At 41.1% G+C, this 26,297-nt stretch overlaps 1 protein-coding gene across 1 annotated transcript in view; it reads right to left on the bottom strand.

Annotated features, from left to right (window-relative positions):
• LOC132405186 (E3 ubiquitin-protein ligase SH3RF1-like) overlaps positions 1–26,297 on the bottom strand; it is an 87,418-nt gene that overhangs the window by 42,894 nt on the left and 18,227 nt on the right. The window contains exon 4 of the mRNA XM_059989881.1: positions 12,955–12,965. Within this exon, the coding sequence (XP_059845864.1) occupies positions 12,955–12,965 (11 nt within the window). The remainder of the gene's footprint in view (positions 1–12,954; positions 12,966–26,297) is intronic.

Here is a 26,297-nt window from a genome sequence, read left to right as displayed (position 1 = left end):
ACTTAATCTTCCATGGCGGAGAGGCAGAAAAAGTTGCTCTTAATTTTAAAGTCACTGCAGAGGGCTAAATGGTTGGACACTGGCCTTTAACAGGCTTCCCCAAAGAGTGTTTGTGGTATTGTGGGACAGCCTAAGTGAAGCTGCGGGAAATATTAATATTCCAGTGCTTGCTGAAATAAGAGCTTTCCTTTGGTATGCTGTAATGTAATTAGTATATCATTCTGTTAATTATGTTGTTTCTGTACAATGTCACTGAATATTATAGGGTATGCCCTTTAATTACACAGCAAGCATCACTATCTACAGTGAATAAGCAGCAAACAAATACAGTCATCGCTAAGCACAAATGCGAATATCCAGTTTCTGCTTGGTTGACCAGACTGTTCAAACCAAAATTAACTCAATAAATTTTATTATCAAAGTACACATACAAATAAACTTTTCCTTTTTAAATGTCAATTATAACCAATGTTTCGATGTCAAACTCTGCCATCTTCTTCAAGAAGACGGCAGAGATTGCCATCGAAACGCCGCTTATAATCAATATCTGTACCCGGCTGGAAGCCCAAGAAATGTTTATTCGTCATATATGCTGGGAAAGCACTAGAGCCTTTTTCAAAGAACATACATGTCACCATATACAACCCTGAGATTATTTTCTTGTGGGTATACTCAGCAAATCCACAGAATAGTAATGAAAGATCAACCAGAGTGCAGAAGACAACAAACTGTGCAAATGCAGATAAATCAATAGCAATAAACAACCAGAGCATGAGATAGTGAGATAAAGAGTTCTTAAAGTGAGATCATTGGTTGTAGGAACATTACAGTGATAGGGAAAGGGAGTATAATTATCTCCTTTTATTCAACAGACAGGTGATTAAGGGGTAGTAACTGTTCTTGAACCTGCAAGGAAGACTGAGGAATTTTAAATGCAAATTGCGTTCAAAGGAAACTAAATTTCCATCACAGTTTAAAAATCATTGTGCTCATGGCTGGCCCTGCAATAAACTCAATCACACTCCGATCAAACCAATCACTGTGGCAGATAGACTTGTTTGTGAGAATTTGAAGATTTTCTAAATACTACCATGACTCTTTTAGCCATTGGGTTAACAGTAGTGTTTCAGAAGGTTTAGAATTTTTCTTTGAGTTACTAGGAAGCTGGCTACCGGATACTAAATTGTGAGTAGTTCTGCAAAGGTTATTTAAAGGATTTTTAAAATTATTTAATAAAGATAAGATCCAGCTGATGTTTATGTTTTGATAATCACATGCTGGTCGAAGACCTCCCTACTGCAAAACGAGGCCACACTCAAGCTGGAGGGGCAACATGTCATATTCCGTCTGGATGGGTATCAACAATGATGTCTTTAACTTCACATAATTTCTTCTCCTCCCCTTTCTTCCATGGTGCAATGTTCTCTGCTGTTAGCTCCCCTCTTCTTCAGCCCTTTACTTCTTCCACCTATCACTTACCAGCTTCTCAATCTAGCCCCCTTCCCCATCCAGACATTCTCCCCCCTCACCTAGTTTCAATCATAACCTGCCAGCTTGTACTCCTTCCCCTCCCATTTCTTCTTATTCTGACTTCTTGTCCCTTCCTTTCCAGTGCTGATGAAGAGTTCTGGCCCGAAACATTGTTTAACAGAGTGGGAAAGGCCTGGAATGCACTTCCAGGAGTGTTGGTAAAGACATACTGTATATTACCTTTTATTATTTGATTATCAATGGTTTCACACATCTATATTTCTACACTATTCTTGGTTGGTGCGACTGTAACGAAACCCAATTTCCCTCGGGATCAATAAAGTATGTCTGTCTGTCTGTATATTAGGGACATTTATTTATTTAATTTATTTGGAGATACATCGAGGAATAGGACCTCCAGCCCTTTGGGCTGTGCTGCCCAGTGCATCCAAGAACCCTGATTTAACCCTAACCTAATCACGGGAAAATTTACAATGACTGATCAGCCTGCCTGGTTTGGACTATGGGAGGAAACTGGAGCATCCGAGGGAAAACCCACAGGGAGGACCTACAGAGGACGCCATGTTTGAACTCCAAACTCCAAACGTCTCAAGCTGTAAAAGCATCGAGCCACTGCGGCGTCTATTTAAGAGACTCTTAGATAAACATATGGATGAAAGAAAATTGAGGGATATGAGCTGTGTGAGAGAGAAGGCTCACAAGACCACAAGACACAGGGCCAGAATTAAGCCACTTGGCCCATCAAGTCTGCTCTGTCATTCAATCAGGACCCCTCCTTTTTTCCCCTCCTCAGCCCCACTCCTTGAACTTTGATGCCATGTCCAACCAAGAACCCGTCAATCTCCACCTTAAATGCACCCAAGGACCTGGCCTCCACAGCTGCCTGTGGTAACAAATTCCGCAAATTCACCGCCCTTTGACTAAAGAAATTTCTCCCTCTGCATTCTGTTTTAAATGGACATCTCCCTATCCTGAGACTGTGCCCTCTTGTCCTTGACTCCCCCACCATGGAAAACATCCTTTCCACTTCTACTCTGTCTAGTTCTTTCAACATTCAAAAGGTTTCAATGAGATTCCCCCCCACCTTATCCTTCTGAATCAGATTCATTGAGGAGGAGGCTAAAAGGATGTGGGCCGAAGGACCCATACTATGCTGTATGTACTAAAACTAATTTTTTTCTTGCATTGTCAATACCTCCTATGCATAAATGTTTTTGTCCAAACTGTCCACAGTTACATCTATCACTCTCTCTGAGTAATTGACATCCAATCTGTCAGTTCCCTAAAATGGGTTCACTGCTCCAGCCACTCGTTAAACAAATGACTGGCTCTCAACATCGTCAATGGAAACAACTTGCGTTTGTGACAAAGAATCCAGCAGTGATTCTTCACCCTCTAGTTAAAAATGGAAGACTGTGAAGGAGGATCAATAGCTTAGCAGACGAGCCTGACGGGCTATTTTAATTCACCACCCGGTTCATTTTCCTTCTGACAGACACGGTTGAAATTATCCTTCCTACAACCAGACAACATACAGTCTTGGAATAAACAGGCATGCAGTAAACTGTGACTATTGGAATAATATGCAATTTTTATTCTGCTGAATATTGAGCAAGTCCATAGAAGGAGAGTGTGTGTATCCTTTATTATGATAAACAAGAGATTCGTAGAAATTCTGAATTCCTTCTGCTGAATTTTGCAGTGAGCGGCCTTTATCTGACACAATATAGCGGAAGTAGTTACCAATCCTGTTGAATGTATGAGCTGTGCACGCTATCTTACTTTGAGTGGTGTCGTGGTATCCTCACCAGGTCCCTGGTTCGAATCCGGCCAGCTCCTTGCACGCTTTCCATCCGTGCTGGCTTGAGCATCGAGCCAGCAACTTGACCTCGTAGAAAAACAGACCAACGCTAAAGAAACGGCAAGGTTGCCACCTGAAGTGCCACAAGGTGAGGAGAGGAACAACAGCAACCTTTATGTTCGCTAAATGTACACAGATACACAGGAATAAACAGGAACTACAAGATGGGTGCATTGCCTGTAATCTCTTTACTAAACTCTTGTAAAATGATAAGCTGAAACGACCCTGCTCCATCCACCAATCAAAAGCATAGAGATGGTTGACATGGAAGTGGTAGATGGAAAGAAATGTGTAAGCAAAGTCTTCCAGCAGAGAGCTAACCCCAGTATTAGTACTGTAAAGACATCTGCATGCATCCCTGTGCTGAGTAGAGCCACCTGTAACTCGAGCAGAAATATTCCGACAAACCATTGCATCGAACCCAAAGAGTTCCTGCTGCGGAACTCAGTGCTGAATGAAATAAGATCACAGGTCAGGTCACATTGCAAAATTAGACTTGTGCATGGATCTAATGCACTGCATGTCCAGGCTAGTCACTGTGACCAATTCTACCAGCTGTCATGGCATATGCCTGCCGGGACAGCTGTCTCCACTTCTCTGACATTCTCCAGTCACGACTTCTGCAGCGCTCACTGCTTTGACAGATAATGTCTGATTGAGAAAAGGGGATTCTGATTTATAGCTCAATGCTCAGGCATTGATTGACAGGCCGAGTGAAAGAGTTAGCTGACAGAACGGCGTAAACGCCTCACCGCATTGCCACTTTATATCATCTTACCATTCTGTCAGCCTTCAGCACATACCACAAGAGTGAAAGCAAGTTTTATTTTTCAGAGCCAAATCCCACACCACAATCTCTTACATTGAAGACGTAGGTGATCTTAGAATAGTATTCTTACAGGGCATTTCCAAAATAGATTTTACATTAATTTGGAAGTGCAGTATTTGAACAGAAACTCAAGTTTTTGAGATCTACTTGCAGCTACAGTCAATCAGCTTCTAACTCTAACCCTGTGACCTCCCTTTCTATAGCTGTTCTAGTCAGTTTGCTACTTCCTTTGATCTCTACCAGTAATTGAATAAAAAACTCTTCAATATCACTTAATATATTACACAATCCACATTTGTTTAGAACTGGCTGAATCCTTGCATCTCTGTTCTGGGTACCATAAGAGCTTAAACTTTCCAAGAGGTTTGGCTTTAGAGGTTTTAGCCCTATTCCTCAGCCACTTTCTCCTACCCAGCTGCAGATGCAGATATCTAAAGGTACAATTCTGGACCATATTTGGTGCCCAATGAAACGTCCACTCTTTTGTAGAGACCGGGCATCACCAGTCTAATAAACGAATGCTGCACAGCTGGGTTTTAAAAGCATTGAAGCTCCTCATGAAGAAGCTGTTAAAAAGTAATCTGAAACACTGATTACACTGGACAGCAAAGTTTTTCAGAAATGATGCTTCCTCGGAAATTTTTTGTGGTTGTGTTAAGACCGCCGGAAGCTGTACACAAATTTCAGACTACCTGTCTCATGGAGGAATTAAAAGAAGCAAGAAATTATTTTTTGTTGAATATAATGTGTTTAATTGCATAATGATGCCGACGCTTTACAATAGTTCAACTAAGCTAAAACTGTTTTGTTGATGATTTTCATTTGTACTCAGTGCCTGAGGCTTCTCACTTAAGTGTCCAACAATAATCAGCCAGCATTGATGGATTCCAGTTGCCCTGATACTGTTTCTCTATGACCGCAATGTCCTGGAGAAACCTTCCACCATGCTCATCATTGACAGCACCAAGATTTACAGGAATCATGTCTAAATGGGAATGTAGAAAATGAATCTTTAGTGACATGTTGCATTTCATGGTTCTGTAGGCTTGAAGCATATTGTCAACCAGCTGCACAAAGTTTGGTGCTCTATAGTTGCAAAACGTTTTCAACAACATCCTTAAGCGATTTTCTCTGGTCCCACTAGAAGCTCCTGGAGTTGCCTATCATTGATAACCTGTTTTGATTTGTGGACCAACAAAAATGCCATCCTTGATCTTGGCATGAGTTATTCTGGGAAACATCTGTCTCAAATTTTGAAATCCTTCATGTTAATGTTGTGCCCGGTGCCAGCAGCCTCCATCCTTGTAGCCTCGAACCCAGTAATTCTGCTTTTGTTTTTGATAAACCCAAGTCTCTGACCAGGTCATTTAACTCAGACTGAGTTATCAGATGAGGCTCAACTGACATAAAGCTTCCAAAACCTGTATCAGTATCTGTGTCAATTTTCCATTCCTGGCTCGAGCATCATGGCATCTTCAACTGAGTAACAAATAGTCGATTTTTTTTAAAGAAAATGGTACTTGATGTGGAAAGTTCATGGTGATTTTCATGATCAGCAGCCCAAAATTCACAAGTATTCTGGAAACAACATCTTTGTTGCCCATCGTTGTGACTGATCTTATAGTTCAAAGACCCTGAGAATTTCCTTTCAGTCTGATTTCCCCTGCCACCGTGACTAGGGTCACAAATAACTGAATAAGCATTGTGTCTAGATGGTAATCACGATTCAGTTCTACTCTGAATGACATTTGAAAACCATGAAAAAACTGTCTCTTTTTTTAAATTCACCTACAATCAGCATAAACCGCCGTTGACAGAAGTCTGTTGAATAAACTATTTTGAAAGTTAATAATGCAAAAAACCCTTATATTTTGCCATTAACTACAAGGATCTCAAATTGCTTTACACCTTCTGTAGTATGTTTATAAGCAATGCAGGAAATCGAGCAGCAAGTTCTGCACAACACACTCCTAAAGATAACAAGGTTATAGTGGCGAGATAGTGATTCAGTGATATTGCTTAAAAGTAAACATTAGCAAGGACTTCAGGGAGAAATCTCTGAAAGAGAACTTCAGCAAGAACTGCTCTTTACATTTACAGGTTTCCTCCGCTATTCGAAGGTACAGCTTTCCTAAGAAATAGTTCGTAAGCCAGAATGTCGTAAAGTGAAGAAGCAATTACCATTTATTTATATGGGGAACATTTGTAAGTGTTCACAGACCCAAAAAATTAACCTACCAAATCATGCCAAGTAATGCATCAAACCTAAAATAACAGTAACATATAGTAAAAGCAGGAATGATATGATAAATACACAGCCTATATAAAGTAGAAATACTTTTCTGCAATCATTGCAGCACTGTCCACCATAGCGAAAATCTCACGCAAGCGAAGAGCCCTCGGTAGAAACACTCTGTGCAAGTGCAAGCACTCTCGCCAGTAACCTTTAAGCTATGAAGCTGCCAAATCATACCAAATAACACATAAAAATATACAGCCTATATAAAGTAGTAATAACGTATGTACAGTGTAGTTTCACTTACCATATAACAATCACAGCACAGAAACAGGCCATCTCGGCCCTCCTAGTCCATGCCGAACTCTTAATCTCACCTAGTCCCACCTACCCGCACTCAGTCCATAACCCTCCACTCCTTTCCTGTCCATATACCTATCCAATTTTACCTTAAATGACACAACTGAACTGGCCTCTACTACTTCTACAGGAAGCTCATTTCACACAGCTATCACTCTCTGAGTAAAGAAATACCCCCTCGTGTTTCCCTTACACTTCTGCCCCCTAACTCTCAAATCATGTCCTCTCGTTTGAATCTCCCCTACTCTCAATGGAAACAGCCTATTCACGTCAACTCTATCTATCCCTCTCAAAATTTTAAATACCTCGATCAAATCCACCCTCAACCTTCTATGCTCCAGTGAATAGAGACCTAACTTGTTCAACCTTTCCCTGTAACTTAAGTGCTGAAACCCAGGTAACATCCTAGTAAATCGTCTCTGCACTCTCTCTAATTTATTGACATCTTTCCTATAATTCGGTGACCAGAACTGTACACAGTATTCCAAATTTGGCCTTACCAATGCCTTGTACAATTTTAACATTACATCCTAACTTCTGTACTTAATGCTTTGATTTATAAAGGCCAGCATTCCAAAAGCCTTCTTCACCACCCTATCTCCATGAGACTCCACCTTCAGGGAACTATGCACTGTTATTCCTAGATCTCTCTGTTCCTCTGCATTCCTCAATTCCCTACCATTTACCCTGTATGTTCTATTTGGATTATTCCTGCCAAAATGTAGAACCTCACACTTCTCAGCATTAAACTCCATCTGCCAACGTTCAGCCCATTCTTCTAACCGGCATAAATCTCCCTGTAAGCTTTGAAAACCCACCTCATTATCCACAACACCTCCTACCTTAGTATCATCGGCATACTTACTAATCCAATTTACCACCCCATCATCCAGATCATTTATGTATATTACAAACAACATTGGGCCCAAAACAGATCCCTGAGGCACCCCGCTAGTCACCGGCCTCCATCCCGATAAACAATTATCCACCACTACTCTCTGGCATCTTCCATCTAGCCACTGTTGAATCCATTTTATTACTCCAGCATTAATACCTAATGACTGAACCTTCTTAACTAACCTTCCATGTGGAACTTTGTCAAAGGCTTTGCTGAAGTCCATATAGCCTACATCCACTGCCTTACCCTTGTCAACATTCCTCGTAACTTCTTCAAAAAATTCAATAAGGTTTGTCAAATATGACCTTCCATGCACAAATCCATGCTGGCTACTCCTAATCAGATCCTGTCTATTCAGATAATTATTAATACTATCTCTAAGAATACTTTCCATTAATTTACCCACCACTGATGTCAAACTGACAGGTCTATAATTGCTAGGCTATAATTGACAGGTCTATAATTACCGGAATTGGGAAGACAGCGAGCACACTGATGGTGGTGTGTTAGGCTGAGTCGTCGGAGGTTGGGGTGGTGGGAGGTAGAGGAGACTGGGGGGGTCATCTCATCGTCGTCTGTTTCCATCAGGGCAGGCAGGTCACCTTCTCCTATGTTTTCCTGCCTCGATGTCGAAGGTTGGGTTTCGTCGTCTGCTGTGGCTGATGTGGAAGGCTTGAAAAACGACGGTATGCTTGACTGCTTAGCCTAGCGCATTTTTCTATCATACAGTTCTTTGTAAGCACTCAAACCATCCTGCAAATATGCCCTAAACCTACATACCCTTTCAAAATTAAAGTCATACTTTTCTGCAATCATTGCAGCGTTGTCAACTGCAGCGAAAATCTCACACAATTGCTTCATGTTCAGTTCCTGAATGACTTCAATTTCGGGCCGTTTGCTACTGCGTTCGGTTTCGATTGTTATCCTTTCCTCTTGCAATTGCATCAGCTCTTCATCTGTCAGTTCTTGGTCATGGGATGCCAAAACCTCTTCAACATCATCTTCGCCAACTTCCACAAACCCAGCCTCCTTAGCCAAACTCACTTACTTCGTTCACCACGATCGAAGCGCTTAATTATGTCCAGTTTTATGCTAAGTGTAACACTCTTATGAGTTCTTTTAGGCTTTTCCGATACCTTAGAACTCATCTTGCTAACGGATGCACAAAATAAATCAACATAAAGCACAGGTGTTCATAGGCATGTGTTTAAGCAATGGCGGCTAGAATGCAGTTCCGGGGGAGGAGCTTGGCTGCTCGGGGCGCACACTGCCTTTTTTCATAACAGTGAAAACACCTTCTGTTGGCAAAAACAGGTAACTAATGTAGGTCTTTCGTACAGCGAGGTGTCGTAAAGCAAACGTTCGAAAATGGGGGCCACTTGTATGTGTTTGAACTTTTAACTCAAGAAAGATTAGCTTTATTTGTCACAGTTACATTGAAACATTAAAACATAAAATGAAATGTGTTGTTTTACATCAACGACCAACACTGATCCTGCTACCGACCCCAAAAGAGCATGGCCACAACCCTAACTCGTACATATTTGGAATGTGCAAGGAAACCGAAGCGGTCATGGGAAGAATGGTCAAACTACTTACACACAGCAGCGGGAATTGAACCCTGATATTACAGCTGATGCACTAAAGTGTTACACTAGCTGTCACGCTACCATACTGCTTCATCTATGTACATCTGAAGGAACGGTCAGGATCTCAGATTAATGTTGTAATTGAAAGACAGCATCTCCAACAGTGCGGCAATACTGTGGCACTGCATCGGAGAGTCGGCTTAGAATTGTGCTCAGAGTTCTGGAATGAGTCTTAAAACCAACAATGTCTGTTTTGGAATCAAAAGTATTTCTCACTGAAGCACAGCTGCATCATAGTGTATTTTCCACCCCAAATACTAAAGGGTTAAAATAGTTTGGTTTCTGGCAGCACTTCGCCAAATGGTGTTGTCATTTAACACCCATTATAACCTGTCACGCACTAGAAGAACATTTGAAAGCTTTAGGGCATCAGAATATCTTCACGTCTAAAGAAAGTCCATTACTTAAGAGCTCAAAAAAAAAGCCGAATTTCTGAAGTTATTGCTGAAATGCTGGCCGTGAAACTGTTATTTAAGAAATATTTTTCAAAGATGTCGTGTAATGGCTGAATTCGGCCAGCAAAGCACACAAAAAAAAACACTGTAATGAGAAGATCAGTTTATTTTTTCCAAACATTCTCTAACAATTTTCCTTTAAAGAATCAAGATCATTTGATATCATTTCCAGTACAAAATAACTGTTACTCCAGATCTGATGCAGCACTTTTAAAAATAAACTCAATAAGATACAGAATGCAATAATAAAAAACACAATAAATATAAATATATAAGATAGTATATATAGATATAGATAGATAGACAGATAGATAGATAAATAGATTGTATTTATGTCTATAAAGTGACACTAGGCATGTCTGTACACAAGGTATAATATGTTCTTGCCTATCTATCTCCTGTCACCTACTGTATTCCTGTGAAGAGAAACTAATCCATTTATTCTGAGAGTCATACATCTGTCGATGACAGCATAGCACAGAGTGTCTGTGGAGAACGTAGCTCAGGATAAGGTTTAAATAGACTGATTGACAGGCCCATAGTGCTGCTTGTAGCATGAAAGATTCTGCATCTTTAGTGTGACATTGCTTATATAAACAGCAATCTGTTAAATGGCATTGAAGTTGATGCAAATATGAAAAGATGTTCTACAGTTAAGTGGCTGCATGCTAAAAACGTTAGCAAGGAGGGGACACCAATCATGACATTTCCCTCATAAGCATAAGTATAAGTTATTTTAACTATTCCGTGGTAATTGAATCTTGTTTGTACTTAAATCATACACTGGGGAAATGTTAAATGGTCATCAGCAAACATCTCCTAACCCATGATATTATGGAAAGGTCTGAAAGCTGAGGACTCCTAACAGAGCTGCTACCTGGGTAAAATGGTGACGGAAGAAACTTAAACATCAATGGATGGGTTTGAATTCTAGCCTGCACCCACCGTTGTAACATACTGCAGATGTTACTGAAGTGAAGAGAGGACTTCGCAAAGTTTCACAATTGGTTGTGACTCTGTCATAGCTGACTCTGATGACGAGGCCAAAAACAACTCGTCCACCTGGGTGAAGTCTGTAACACATGAGGTTCTGCAGATGCTGGAAATCCAGAGTGACACGCACAAAATGCTGGAGAAACTCAGCAGGTCAGGCAGCGTCTATGGAGTGGAATAAGTAGCTGATGTTTTGGGCCAAGCCACTTCGTCATGACCTGATGAAGGGCCTCAACCCAAAACAGCGACAGTTTATTCCTTTGCATAGATGCTGCCTGACCTGCTGAGTTCCTGCAGAATTTTGTAAGAGTTGTTTTGGATTTCCAGCATCTCAGACTTTCTCGTGCTTATGTCAACATTTCCTTCCCTCCCACCAATGCTACTCAACCCACTGCGTTCCTCCAGTATATTGTTTAGTTGGCCAACTACTGGAGTGGGATTCAAACTTGCATTGGCAGATTATTAATCCAAGTCCCTAGATATTTATGTAACAAGTCATAAGCAACTTGATACAATACCTTATATATTTTTATCAAAGATTCATTGTTCCAATGGAAAAATACTGAATATCCTAGGCTTGACCATCAATAAGATCAAGTCTCATACATTTTACTGACTTTACAACAGCCCTGTTTGTCCATTACTGGCCCAATTTAGCAAAGCTTTCTCAGAGCCCAATAAACACAGGGCTAGACTGAACTTCCTGATTTTTATTGTATAAATAACATAAATAACTCACTTAGTTCATTGTAAAGTGACTATGCCACATTGAGCACCAAAACTAATTGAATAATAATTGTGGATTCAAATAATGTCACATGGGCACATCTCAGGAAATGATGATTGGTAACATCTCCTGCTTGCTGACTATTAACATAGGTGCACAAGTAGGAAGCAATGTTGTGTTCTTAGCTTCCTGCTCTACGTCTGATACTTATGACCAGGCTGGTGGGGGCGGGGGGGGGGGGGGGAGGTGGCCTCTCCCAATGCCACATCTAAATTTGCCAAGTAACAGGAAGTGATGAGTCAGCATACAAAGTACAAAGTAAACATATTGTCTAAATATGTATATGTCACCATATAAATGCCTTTTTCATATAAATTCATTTCCTTGCGGACATTCACAGTAGAACAAAGAAATACAATGGAGTCGATGAAAAAGCACGCGCAACTACTTACAAACAACCAACCTGCAAAAGAAAACAGACTGTGCAAGTACAAAGATAAAACAAATAATAAATATTAAATAAATAATACTGAGAACATGGGTTGTAGAGTCCTTGAAAGTGAGTCTGTAGGTTGGGGATCCAATTCAGTGTTGAGGTGAGTGAAATTATCCACACTGGTTCAGGAGCCTGATGGTTGAAGGGCATTGACTGTGCCTGAATATGGTGGTGTGTAACTCCTTCCCAATGGCAACAGTAATAAGAAGTCATGGCCTGGGTGATGGGGGTCCTTGATGATGGATGCTGCTTTCTTATGGCAGTGCTCCTGGTAGTTATGCGCATTAGTGGAGAGAGATTTCTGATGATAGAATGGACTGTATTCACTATTTTTTGTTGCCTTTTCTGTTCTTGGGCATTGGTGTTTCCATACCAGGCCATGAAGCAATCAGTCAGGGTATTCTCCACTGTGCATCTATTGAAGTTTATCAAAACCTTAGAGGAGATGCCAAATCTGCACAAACTTATAAGAAAGCACAGGAATGAGACAAGACAACTGGTTGATTGGCAGTGCAACAACATCTTCTCAGTCAGCGTAACTAAAATTGAGTAACAGTCCTGATGCAGGCTTTCCATCCAATCGTTGACAATTTCTTTCCTTCAACAGATGCTGCTTGACCTGCTGAGTTCCTCCAGCAGACTTGGGAGTGAACATGTGCCAGTCTATTCCAGTGGGTCGACGGTGGAGAAAGTCAGCAGCTTTAAATTCCTGGGCTTTAATATATTGTTTGGGGCCCAGCACATACATGCAATTGCAAGGAAGGCATGCCTGTGTCTTTACTTTCTTAGAAGGTTAAGTAAGTTTGGCATGTCAACCAAACATTCTAACAACCTTCGACAGATGTATTGTTGAAAGTATCCTGACTGGTTGTATTGTGGTCTGGAACTGTGCAGGAATTTAAGAAACCGCAGAGAGTAGCGAATTCAGCCCAATGCATTATGGGTGCACTCCTCCCCACCTCTGGTAGTACTTAAAAGAGATGCTGCCTCAAAAGGGCAACATCTAATATCAAAGATCTCCACCACCCAGGCCACTTTCTCACAGCTACCATCAGGCAGGAGTTACAGAAGCCTGGAACATCTTGAATCATTCAACGCTTGAATGAACTTGCACAACCCAGGTCACTACCTTAGTATTGCAGCACATTTACCGATTAGCACTACAATGCATTTAGTTTTTTTGCGTACAATTTATATATTTTTTCGTGTGAATGGTGTTCAGCTGATGTTATATACCTGCGATGCTGTGGCAAGTAAATTTTTCATTGTACCTGTCCGTAAGTTAATAAACTCGACTTCAAATTTGACTTAGTCTTGATGTCCAATATTCCAGAAACTGATCTATCATGCCATTGAATGTATATATTTCGAGGTTGTCTGTGTCATGATACGAGTTAATTGCCCCAATATTGACCGTTTATGTAATATGATCAACATTGTTGTAGTCTCCCTCCCAGCATATGAGAATCATCGACTTCTATTGCTCATTTTTAGTTATCCTGAGAACATGTAGTTCAGTTTTATGAGACAACTGAATACCTTCCTAGGACACTTCAGAGGCTGTCACAGTCAACTGTGCTGCTACTGAATATGGATTGCTCCCATACTATCGATGTATTAAATAAAGCAAAACCATCAAATAATTAGAACAGTGCCTCTACCTTCACACAGACGATGCAATTATGACACAGGCATGATGAACCACAATATCCTCTTTTTTAGCACAAATCTCTACAATTTTCAATTGACTGGTTAGGTGATACTTTCATTCAGACTACGATAGCTCCAGAAAAGATCTTTGCTGAAGGCAGTAATATTAAATAAATCTATTCCATGATTTGTAAGAAGCCCGTGGGCTTTGGATTATTTGCTTCATCATTTGCATCCATCGCTCATTAAACAGTGTCTTTATTTTAGGAGAGAAAGGCAGGTACTGTTCTCAAGGCCACAATGATAGACTAATTGAATTCTGCCCTGGTAATACTGTTGACAATGAAATCTTTATCCCTGCAGTTACAAAAACACTAAAAGTCCAAATAAGTTCTCAGATTGCCAGTAATGTAAAAGGTTATGTGGGTTAACTATATAGCTGCTTATTACAATATGTTGTATAGTCATATACTCTGGCTTTGTTAACTGCGATCTATATAGACTAAGTTGCTAATATGGGTACAGTTCATTACCAGGAAAAGCGTCGCTGAAGTATTGCTTTGTTGATTCTTCGGGGATTTCATCTCAAACACTGACTGCTATTGTGTGATTTTTATGTGTTTATAAAAATTGTTTCTTATTTCTTCTCTGTCTCACACCGCAACGTCCTTGATGCAAAGGACAAAGGATCCAGCTGTTCCAATATCTGTGCCTTAGGAACAAGAGATACTGCCTCAAGAGGGCAACGTCTAACACCCAGCTGTTTCAGCTGTCTTGATGAAACACATTATCCGTCACCCACAGGAAAGTAATGTCATCCACTAAAGGAGATGGTTTGTAGTCTTCCTTTGTATGGACAAAGACAGATTCACTCCAGCTTACTGTGTTGCTTGACAAACCCCTTTGTTGTGAGGTCGAGATCAGAGAGACGGGAGTCTGGCAGGACTGGTCGATGCTCTCCTTGACATGAATGCTGCTGAGGCAGGAGGTCATGAGACTAGGTGGCCCATTTTCTAGAATGCTAGTTCTGAAGGTTTGTGTGCACTCCCTAGGCAGATATCTCCTCATGTGACCCACTGCAGTGCTGACCTCTGAGCAAAGGAAGAGTTTGGAGGCCCATTACATTGCTTGAGTACCTTGTGTATGTGTATAATGTCCTTTCCTAGAACTCAGCCTTTGGGTCAAGTGATGATATCTTCCTGGCTAGGGACTTGGGGTGAGGGTGGTGAGTCGCTGCTTCTGGAGTAGGGATTTCCTTCTTGTTGTCCAGAAGTTCACCACACTCAATCAGTGTGGGCAGAGCTAAATGAGTCTTTTCATCAACAGATTCGACAATGAAGCTTCTTGGTCTTCGCCCAACCATCTGTGACACACTTTCACATCTTAAGTGTGTAAGGTGAGGCACAATCGGAAATGTGGAAGATATTGAGAAAAGATGACTTAGCTAGAGACTTACTGCTCAAGACGACATACATCCTCATCCTCTTCTCACCGAAGCCTTCTGGATAAACATTGATGAGGCAGATGCTTGAGCATGACTTACTGGTGGAGTTTTCCCCACTGATCTCAGTACAGAAAGTGGTGGCAACTAAAGAGGAAGGTGGTTAATCTCCCCCTCTGCCCTGCCATGCTGTAGGAGGTACTTGTGCTGTTCTTCACAGACCAGGGAGGTGGGCCAACATGAAGAGCTGTAATGTATTTGTTGCTGTCACATTCAAACGTATTGGATGACAACATTACAGTTCCTCGCCCGGTGGCTGGTTGAAGAACAGCAGCAGAACATGTAGAGTGTTCTTTAAGGAAAGCTCTTAGCTCCTTGAGAGGTTTCTCTCTGAAGCCTCTGCATCTTCGTTTCCAATCTTGAGGGCACTCTTTGTTAGGATCATTTGATGTTTAGAACCATCCTTTTGGACAGCAATGGCCATCTCAGTTTTGTGCACCATTTCAGGGCCTCTAACGAGTTTCTCTGATTTAAGTGGTGCTAAGAAGGGGTGGTCACGATAAACCTGGGGTCATTCCTCATTTTGGCTTCATCCTAGATGAAACTGGAAAAGATGGAGAAAGGTAGGAAGCTGACTCCCTTTTCCAATTTGTAACTAGTTCCACTCTCCTGTAGACTAATGGGGAGTTTCTCCAAAATGGGGTGAATTGCTCATGCAGTGTCAAGGTAAGACAAGCCACACAAGTTGGCTTTGGCTGCCCCCAACATCAACGGCAGGTCTCCTAGCTCTCACAGAGGTTGGGGTTTCCAAATAGATATCTTGGGGAAGGATTCGAGTTTGTTGAAGAGAGCAGTCTCCATTTCCTCCGTCGATACGTAGCACTCTTTTGGTCTTTGCCAGACTAAACTGAGCAGGACTGGGGTGTTTAACATGAACTGACCTTAATCTGCTTGCATGCTCAGCAGACTTGGGTCCAAGAACTTCACCAGCAGGCTGAGGTCTTCAGCAGGCTTGAGTTAGAGGTTTTCAGTGGTGTTGGAGAATGTGGACTTCCAAGCTCAGTAATTTTCTGGCTTATCATCGATTTTGTTGAGTCTGTCCGTCAGCAGGGCTTGGAATCCTGCAAGATCTGACACATCATGATTAGGATAGGGTTCATTGGGGGTGTGGTGCACCTAAACATGAGACTGAGCCATGCCACCATCTGGGTTATGCATGGTACATAGCAGCCTTGTGCACGTGAGGGAGGTGGATCCTGTTCTGTCCAGTTTGTGTAAACGGTATTGAGCTACAGGGTGTTATCTCAAGGAAGAGGAGCCCCCCTCCTTTCAGTCTTGATTGGTTGGCCTAAGTCTTCAGTTTCTGCTGGTGGGTGGGTAAAGCATAAGCAGATATACTTCTTAGTCCTCTTAGCAGAATAATATGGTGAGTTTAATCTAACATTGTCACTGTCAGCTAGCTACTCCATGCCCACCTTGACAACTTTGGCCTCAGCTAAAGCTGTTCCTGCCTTCTTTTCATGCTGCAGTGCCTCTAATGACGCTTCCAAGCAGGTTTAATTCAGCCTGTCTCTCTTTAACAGTAATTTCTCTTTCTGCAAATGACCCCCTGCTTCAGCTCTCGCACGGGCTTCCGGCACCACCGTGCTTGCTGCTGATCTGCTAGACTGTCCACATAAGCTAGATGAACTTATCAAGCACACTGACCTGGTTTCAAGACTTCTCTTCCCCATTGCCGACATTTTAATGTTATGTCATGCAGAATCAATATCTTATCCACCGTGGACGACATCACCGTTGAGAATGTCTTCTTACTCTTCAGTATTTGACTGTGCTATTCAATTGATCAGGAGCATTGACTCTAATATGTTTAATTTTTTTATGTAAGGTAATAGTTCAGTTGGTGGCAGCTTTTACAGAGAGCAGGCAAAGAGTGTTCTGACTTTCCTGATTTGGATTGTTATGTTATTTCTGATTTCTAGATCTCACTGCTTTCTTGTGGGTTTATAACAGCACATCTTAAATGTGTAAGGTGAGGCACCACTGGTTATGTTAAAGACATTGGAAAAAAGATGACTTAGCTAGAGACTTATTGTTCTGATCATCCAAGACGACATACATGCTCATTCTCTTCTCATAGTGGCCTTCTGGGTAAACATGGATGAGGCATGGATGAAAACCTCACTGGTGAAGTTTTCCTCATGAACCACAGTACAGGAAGAGGTGGCAACTAGAGGGGAAGGGATTTCATCCATTGATTAAAATTCCTTTGATTTCTAACAAGTGCTTCTAACTCCTAAATGAAATGTGGAAACTATACAAAATGGCCTCCTGATGACAAAAACAAATTGCTTAACAACGCGATAGTGAGCAATCACAACAGATGTGAACCCACAGGAAAGCAGTGAGATCTAGTAATTAGAAATAAACTAACAATCCAGATAAGGAAAGACATAACTGTAGTGTGTTTGGATATGGCCCAAATGCCGAGAGAGAGTGACACTGAAGCGGCTGAAAGGTTCACAGGCCTTAATGCAAACAGAGTTAGAGGTAAAGGAAAACAATAAATGCTAGGCCAAACAGGGCCATTAACTATTACTCTCAAATGGAAAATGAAGCCATCAAAGCGATTGAAAGGAGTAACTAAATATAAAATGGACACCACTAGTCTTCAGAGTCAATTAACTCAACGGTCCAATTTCTCAGGCAAAGCCGAATGCAAGCGGGTGGCAAGATGTTGCTGTGCTTTTCTCAAGTCTCGACAAGTGCCATGATGAAAAAAAACGGTGTTAAATACCATCACAATGAAATAATAATTAGCTGACATATTCATATTCACTAGCGCAATTGCTGTATCTGCTGCGTTGCCGAAACTGTGGTTGTGACAGTAACAGCCATATATACTATAGCTGTCAAGCCTATTATGCAGATTGGATATCTCCTATTGCTCACACGTTAACAGTATTAGCTGACTGCAGTGGGCGCACAGAAAGACCATTATTGCTTCCCTTTTGTCTTAATCTTATGATGCATCAGCCTGTAACCTTCTGAGATAGTGTACCTGACCTGAAGTGTTACCTGGTTTCTTTCACCACAGATGCTGCTTGACTCACTGTGTTCTTCCTGCATTTGTGCTGGTTTCAGATTCCAACATCTGCAGTTTTAATTTTTTCTACGTTTAACTGATCATTGTCTACCAACTCCAGGGCAATGCCATCACTAAACACATTATCAGCTCTCCACTTTCAGTATTCAGAAGAATCGATTTGTTCCATGACACCCTGGTGCAATCTTCCCCCAACATCCCATCATCTGCTCCCCTCCCCACTGCGTCGTTCCATGCAACTGCAGGAATGTAACAATTAAACTCTCCTCTCCTTTATTCCCAGCATCAATGGTGTTAAAAACTTCTCAGACTCCTCAGAATACTTCTGAACCATTATTGATCTAAAATGTTAACAGATTTACTCTGTCAGCAGATTCTGCTGAAACCATTGAGCACCTTAAGTACTTTCTGATATCATGCACCTGCAGTTGTATCTTTGTAATAGAAAAGAAATGGAAGCAACAGGTTATTCAGCCCATCCAGTCCTCCCTGTCATTCATCAGCTGATCCTTTACATTACCAATACTTTCCAATACTTAGTACCAATCCCTTGATTCTCTCAATATCCAAAAATCAGTCAATTACTCTCTTGAGCATATGTAGTGCCTGGAACATCAGCAGACCTCCTGGAGAAAGGATTTGCTACAGTCTATGTGAAATTTCTTCTTATCTCTATCCCTTTTGGCTGTTGATACTGTCTTTAGACCCTCCAGACAGCATAAAAATCATTGTTGTCTCTGTCCTTTTAAATCAAAAGAATTTTGATTGTTTCAATTTGAATTCCTCTCATTCTTCTAAACTCTCAAGAGTACGTGCCCAATCTACTTATTCTCCATTGTAAATATATACTTCCTTAAATATGAAGACCAGGTACATTCCACCAGAAACCTATACTATTGTAGTAAGATGTCTTTGCACTCATTTAAATTTATTGTTGACATAGGCATAAATAAACACTATGACTATAAAAGCTGAGAAAATTAATGTTTTGCAGCAGCAGGACAAGGGCAAACATCAATTCATACAAACACAAGAGCTCCTGCAGATGCTGGAAATGTTGGAACAACACACACAAAATGATGGAGGAATTCAGCAGTTTGGGCATCCATCTATAGGGAGGAATGAACAGTTGACATTTCAGGTGAGACCCTTCATCAGGTCTTAAATTTGCCTCATCAACTAATTCTGCTTCTTCTATACCATCAGTTAAACCTAGACTTATCAATGTAATTTCCAATTCATATATCCTTGTTGCCTTTGTTTGATACTGTTATTATTTCAGAATCTGATTTATTTACCACAGTTCATCACAATACACAGTGAGCTGGGGTTTGCCCACAATTGTCACCACATATTCTGGTGGCAACATCATCAGTTTTGATTGGCCATTGTAGAACTACATAACTTGATAAGACACATCCTTGGGATGCTTAAATAAGAACTGTTCTGTGCTGATGTTATGGACACCTACCACTGAGCATAAAGTCATGATGGCCTACCTCATACATCGGTTCGCGTTCTACCTGCTGCAGACCCAAACTGGCAGCCATGTCCTTCAAGACTCGGCCAGTGGTGGTTCTACCAAGTCATTCATCATGTTGAATGCTGAAGTCCTTGCTAGTTCTAGTCACTTTTCCAAATTATGGAGAAACACTTATTCATCAGATGAAGGGAACCTGTAGTTGGGAATCAGAAGGTTTCCTTTCCCCATGTCTGACCTGAAGTCATGAGACATACAGAACCCTGAAGATAATGGCTCCAAATGCTACTGTACTGAGGGATTGTGATGGAGGAACCTGACACATAGTAAGGTATCATTCTGTTGCTTGGCTTGCATGTGGGTCAGGTGTTCAAACTTAAACAACAGTCCTAGATATTTGTGAACAGGTGTTTGACAGAATAAATCTTCTCTGAATTTGTTACACTATGGATAGTGTTGTTGTCCACAGGGTATTCGTGGCAAGGTATGCCTGCCTTCTGTGCAGATACTGATGCCACTACACTACAGGCCGGCCTGTCAATGTTATTACCAATATCAATATACAGGACAATTTGTCTTTAAACTTTGCTTTAACATACAGTTACAATACAACATAATACTTCATTGGACTGATTCAGAGGCAATCACGTTACTGTGGGTCTTCTCAGGTTAAGGACGACGGGTTATGAACCAGAGTGATTTTGCAGCAATTCTGCAAGCATTTTATGATCATCATTAATACAATTTTATTTCTTTTATCTAAATTATAAATTTTGAACAGAATTTAAATTTCACCGCTGCCATGGTGAGATTTCAATTCATATATTATTTTAATTTTTTTTAAGTTCAGAAATACAGCACAGTACTAGGCCCTTCTGGCCCAACAAGCCCGTGCTGCCCAATTACACCCATCTAACCAATTAACCTACTATCCCATATGTCTTTGGAATGCGGCAGGAAACCAGAGCACCCAGAGGAATCCTACGTAGAAGGTATAAACTCCTTATAGACAGCAGTAGAATTGATCTGGGTCGCTGGCATTGTAATAGCATTATGCTAACCAGTACGCTACTGTGATGCATTCCTGAATTATTAATGTAGATCTCTGGCTAACGTACTAACGTATTAATGTCAGCACTGTGTCATCGCCAAACCCACCTTAAGGCAAGTGTAATTTTCCATAGGAAAAGACACCATAGCTCCAGGTAGTGATCATATTAAGGCCATGCATTTTTGCAAGGTCTTCTTTTAAAGTTCATTAAGGTTGTTATAGCCAGGGATGGTAATGGAAATAAGCTCCCATTACTTATTAAATGCTCTCAATGGCGTGTGTCTCAAACAGCCTCTGACGACCAAGTCCAGCTCCTGGCCTTCAAGTGTGGCTTAGCTACTAAGACCGGCAGAACTGTTTCTACTGACAGGAGAAGGGGCAAAGGTGGTTTACTGCCTCCTTAAAACCAGTCGCTTTGGGAGTTGGGTCTTATCTGCTGTGGGTGCCAGCTCATCTAGCAGAAGGACCTGTACAAAAGGGCAGTTGCACTTGAATCTGAGGGGAACCAATATTTTTGCAGGCAGATTTGCGAGAGCTGCTGGGAGTGGTTTAAGCTAATGTGGCAAGGGGATGAGAACCGGTATGATAGAGCCACCAGATTTACAAGTAGATGATGGGTGTAACATGAATTTAAGGAAGGACAACCAGTGATTGGGTACAAATACAAGCAGAGTTAAATTTTATGACTGAAACAAAATTTAAAAGGTCAAAGAATGAAGAACTGAAGGTGCTGTATTTAAATGCACGTAACATTCGGAATAAGGTAGACGAACTTGTGGTATAATTAGAGATTGGTCAGTTTGATGTTGTGAGCATCAACGGGTCATGGCTGAAACAAGGCCATAGTTGGGAGCTTAACATCAAAGGATAAATTTTGTATTGAATGGACAGGCAGAAAGGCATAGGTGGTGGTGTGGTTCTGTTGGTAAGAGATAGAATTACATCTTTAGAAAGAGGTGACACAGGGCTAAAGAATGTTGAATCTCTGAGGGTGGAGTTAAGAAACAGAGAGGGTAAAAAAATCCTGGGAATCATACATAGGTCTCCAAATAGTAGCCAACGTATAGGGTTGAGATTGCAAAGGGAGCTAGAAAAGGTAATAACAAATTGTAAACTGAGACATTAACATGCAAAGGGATTGGGAAGATCAGGTCGGTGTTGGATCACAATTGAGGTAATTTGTTGAATGCCTACGAGATGGCATTTTAGAGCAGCTTGTGCTTGAGCCTACTCAGGGAAAGGCTATCTTAGATTGAGTGTGGTGTAATAACCCAGATCTTATTGGGGAGTTTAATGTATAGGAACCTTCAGGAGGCAGTGATCATAATAGGATTGAATTCATACTGTATTTTGAGAGGGAGAAGTGTAAGTGACGTGCATCAGTACTGCAAAGGAATAAAGGCAATTACAGAGGCATCAAAGAGGAGCTAACCTAGCAGAGGTGGCTGAAGGTTCTGGGAATAGTTCACAAGGCGCAGGATGGAAATGCCCCACAGAGGAAGAAGCTCTCAAATGGCAGGGGTAGGCAACCGTGGCTGACAAGGGAAGTTAACGACTGCATAAAAACCAAGGAAAGGGCATATAAGGTAGCAAAAGTGAGTGGTAAGTTAGATGATCGGGGAGCTTTTAAAATCCAACAAAAGACAACTAAAAAAGCTATAAGAAGGGAAAAGATGAAATAAGAGGGCAGACTAGCCAATTATATAAAGCAGGATACCAAAAGTTTTTTCAGTTATATAAAGAACAAAAGGAAGGTGAGAATTGATATTGGACCACGGGAAAATGATACTGGTGAGGTAGAAATGGGGGACAAAAAATAGCAGATGAATTTAATGGATATTTTGTATCTGTCTTCACTGTGGAAGATACTAGCAGTGTGCCAGATGTCCATGAGTGTCAGGAAGCAGGAGTGAGTGCCATTGCTATTACAAAGGGAAAATTGCTGGGCAAACTCAAAGGTCTGCAGGTGATAAGTCACCTGGGTCAGATGGACTACATCCCAGAGTCCTCAGAGAGGTTGCTGAAGAGATAATGGATGCATTGGTCATGATTTTTCAAGAATCACTTGATCCAGTCCTTAATCACTCCAGTCCTGGAGGACTGAAAGATTGCAAATGTCAATCCACTCTTTAAGAAGGGAGGAAGGCAAAAGAAAGGGAATTATAGACCAATTAGCCTAACTCCAGTGGCTAGTAAAGTGTTGCTGTCTATTATTAAGGATGAGGTTTCAATGTACTTGCAGACTAATGATAAGTCAATGTCAGCATGGTTTCTGGAAAGGGAAATCTTGCCTGACAAATCTGTTAGAGTTCTTTGAGGAAGTAACAAGCAGGGTGGACAAAGGAGAGGAATTGGATGTCATTTACTTAGATTTTCTGAAGGTGTAGGTAGTGCTGAGGAAGCACTGCAATTGTAGCAGGACTTAGATAAATTGGAGGAATGGGCAAAAAAGTGGCGGTTGGAATACAGTGTTGGGAAATGTATGTTAATGCATTTTGGTAAAAGGAACAATAGTGTGGACAATTACCTAAATGGGGAGAAGGCTCAAACATCAGAGGTGCAGGGACTTAGGAGTCCTTGTACAAGACTCCCAGAAGGTTAATTTACAGGATTAGTCTGTGATTAAGAAGTAAAATGCAATGTTGGCACTTACTTTAAGGGGAATAGAATATAAAAGCAAGGTGATGCTGAGCCTTTATAAGACACTACTCAGGCCACACTTGAAGTATTCTCAACAGTTTTGGGCCCCATATCTCAGAAAGGATGTGTTGTCATTGGAGAGAGTCCAGGGGAGGTTCATAAGGATGATTCCAGGAATGAAGGCATCAACATATGGCAGCTTTGAGAATCTAGAAGTATGTGGGGATTGCATTGAAACCTACCAAATGTTGAAAAAACTAGATAGGGTGGGCGTGGAGAGGATATTTCCTATGGTGGGGGTATCCAGAACTAGAGGGCACAACCTCAGAATTGACAGGTGACCCTTTAGAACGGGGAGTTTTTTTAGCTAGACAGTGGTAAATCTGTGGAATTCTCTGCCACAGATTGTGGTGGAGGTCAAGCCCGTGCATTTCTTTAAGGTGGAAGTTGACCGTTCAGTCAGGGCGCCAAAGGATATGGCGGGAAGGCAGGGTTGGGTGGGATCCGCAATCAGCCATGATAGAGCAGACTCAAATGGCTGAATGGCCTAATTCTGCTCTTATGTCTTATGGAAAACTGTGATCTCAAACCTTCACTGCCTTGCGGCCGAAGCCACTCATGGGAAAGGCAAGGGGAGTAAGCCCCAAGAAAGCATCTGGATCTGGATGATTCTATATTGAGTTCAATGCTGACTAGCAACTCATACAAAGCCGCTGCCATTCCTTTGGATTCATCATCTGCAGGAAAGGGAGAGCCTACTACATGGGCAATAGCTTGCTCTCCATATTGTACTGCTTTGGCTTGCGTACGATGTAGACAAGTGGGACGTAACATCCATGGTCAACCTTGACCAACAGAGGACTTCTTCATCTTGCTTAAACTTACATTCCAATTCATTTGTGGCACACACAGCAACTGTTCTCCCAACTTCTTTCACTTGTCATTTTGAAAATAATCTTCAGTTAGACTATCGAACAGAATTTCCCCTTCATAAATCAAACTGACTTTAATTAATAAAAAATATTCCTTTTGTGGAAACTTTAATTTCTCCTTTTCTCATTTTCCATCTCCTTTGTCTCTGCTAATCGATTTCCCACCCAAGATCCATAATTTATGATGTGAAATCGTTTCACCGGTGACACATTCCAATTGATCAAAATATTTGGCATGAACGCTCCACAAGTTTGCAACAGACCTGTCATTCAACAGTAAATGGTAAACACACACACACGATGACAAGCATCCAACATTCTACAGAGCTAAGGAATGTCAGATCAACACTGCCACTCTTTGTGTGATATACAAATTCGATGTGATAACACTTATGAACATTATCTTTAATATCACATGCATGGAAATGCAAATTAATGCCATCAAACAACAACTTCATGCTCTCATATTCAGTATGTTAACAAGACTGACATGACTGGTATCTCAATTTCGACAATGTAGCCGTAGTATTAGCATTTAAGTGCCTTGTGATCTGCCCATTGATAAAACACAGGGTGATTTTCCTGTGGAGATATCCATCTATTCTCTGCTGCAGAATGACACCCATAGAAATAATTGTAATGAAAGAACTAAATTCATTTGCATTTTTAAAATTTGGTTTAACACCTGTTTACCTAATCTTCACTAGAATCTGCAATTAAGCAATGACAGTAATTTGGAAAGTTCTGTCTGTGGGTCCTTATCACACCTACACTGCACATGATTCCCTTAATGGCCTGTAATCTTTTGCAGACCAAAGACTGATAACATCATACGTCCATACAGTCAATGCATTAACAGCAAAAAACAGAATCCTCCACATTGTTAATTGTGAACACAGAGTGTCTGATCTGACCACCTCCTTCTGAATGGCAATAGGAACTGAAAATTCACAATATTAAAATAAATCCATTGTGATAAATATGTGAAGGAGGATTCATGGATAAACACCAGAAAAAGTAACAAATTCCTTCAAAAACGTTAAAGAACTCCTCAGCTTAAATACCATGAAAATAGTCATTTACCATCTATATTGTGCCTCTCAAAAGTCCAACCCTAAGACCCCGTCAGGGTGGAAATGGGTAAGGCTGGCTAACAGGGCTCTGGTGAAGCTGTATAGACCAATCCCCTGTACAGTGGATTCAACAGATTACAGAAACATTGATGAACTCCAACGATACCATCGATTTGGACAATGGAGATGGGACGCCATCAAGGCCTATGCTCCACTAGCTAAGGGCCCAAGAAGACCATCTGTACTGTAGTTGAAGTAGAAATAGATGGGCTGAATTCTCCTCCTGTCTTACATACTTTGGGATGGACTCTAATTAGGAAGTTAAGTGGTATATGTTAGCCATTGTTGCAAAAGGATTTCAACAAAAGAATAAAGATGTCTTGATCCAAACATCTCAGTATGACCACATCTGGGGTATTGTGTACAGTTCTGGTCTGCTGACTTCAGAAAGACAATGTCTGAAAATTCACCAGACTAATTCCTGGTTTGGCAGGTATTATCTTATGAGGAGACATTAAGGGGATTAGGGCTGCACATTTGAGTTCAGAAGAATGACATGAGATCCCACTGAAACATAACAAAATTCTTTCAAGACTTCCTTGGATAGATGCACAGCTGATGTTTCACATAGCTGAGGGGATCTAGAACCAACAAAGGTAACAACTTCAAAGTGAGGGCTCATTCATCCAGGAATGAAAAAAGAAGAAATTGCTTCATTTAAATGGTGTTGAACCTTAGGAAGACTATGGAAGCAGGTGTAGATATCTGAATATTAGGGGAATTAAGGATTGGAATCTCCACAGGAAAGTGGTGTTGAGGTAAAAGATTATCCATGTGTTTATTGAATAGTGGAGCAGACACAAGCGGCCAAATGGCCTACTCCTCCTTTACTTCTTATGTTCTTATAAAATTCTCTAATATGAATTTTA

The sequence above is a fragment of the Hypanus sabinus genome, chromosome 15 (assembly GCF_030144855.1).
Source record: "Hypanus sabinus isolate sHypSab1 chromosome 15, sHypSab1.hap1, whole genome shotgun sequence".
Classification (NCBI taxonomy): Eukaryota; Metazoa; Chordata; class Chondrichthyes; order Myliobatiformes; family Dasyatidae; genus Hypanus; species Hypanus sabinus.
Note: the sequence above shows the minus strand (reverse complement) of the source record. Positions and strands in the feature narration are given on the sequence as shown.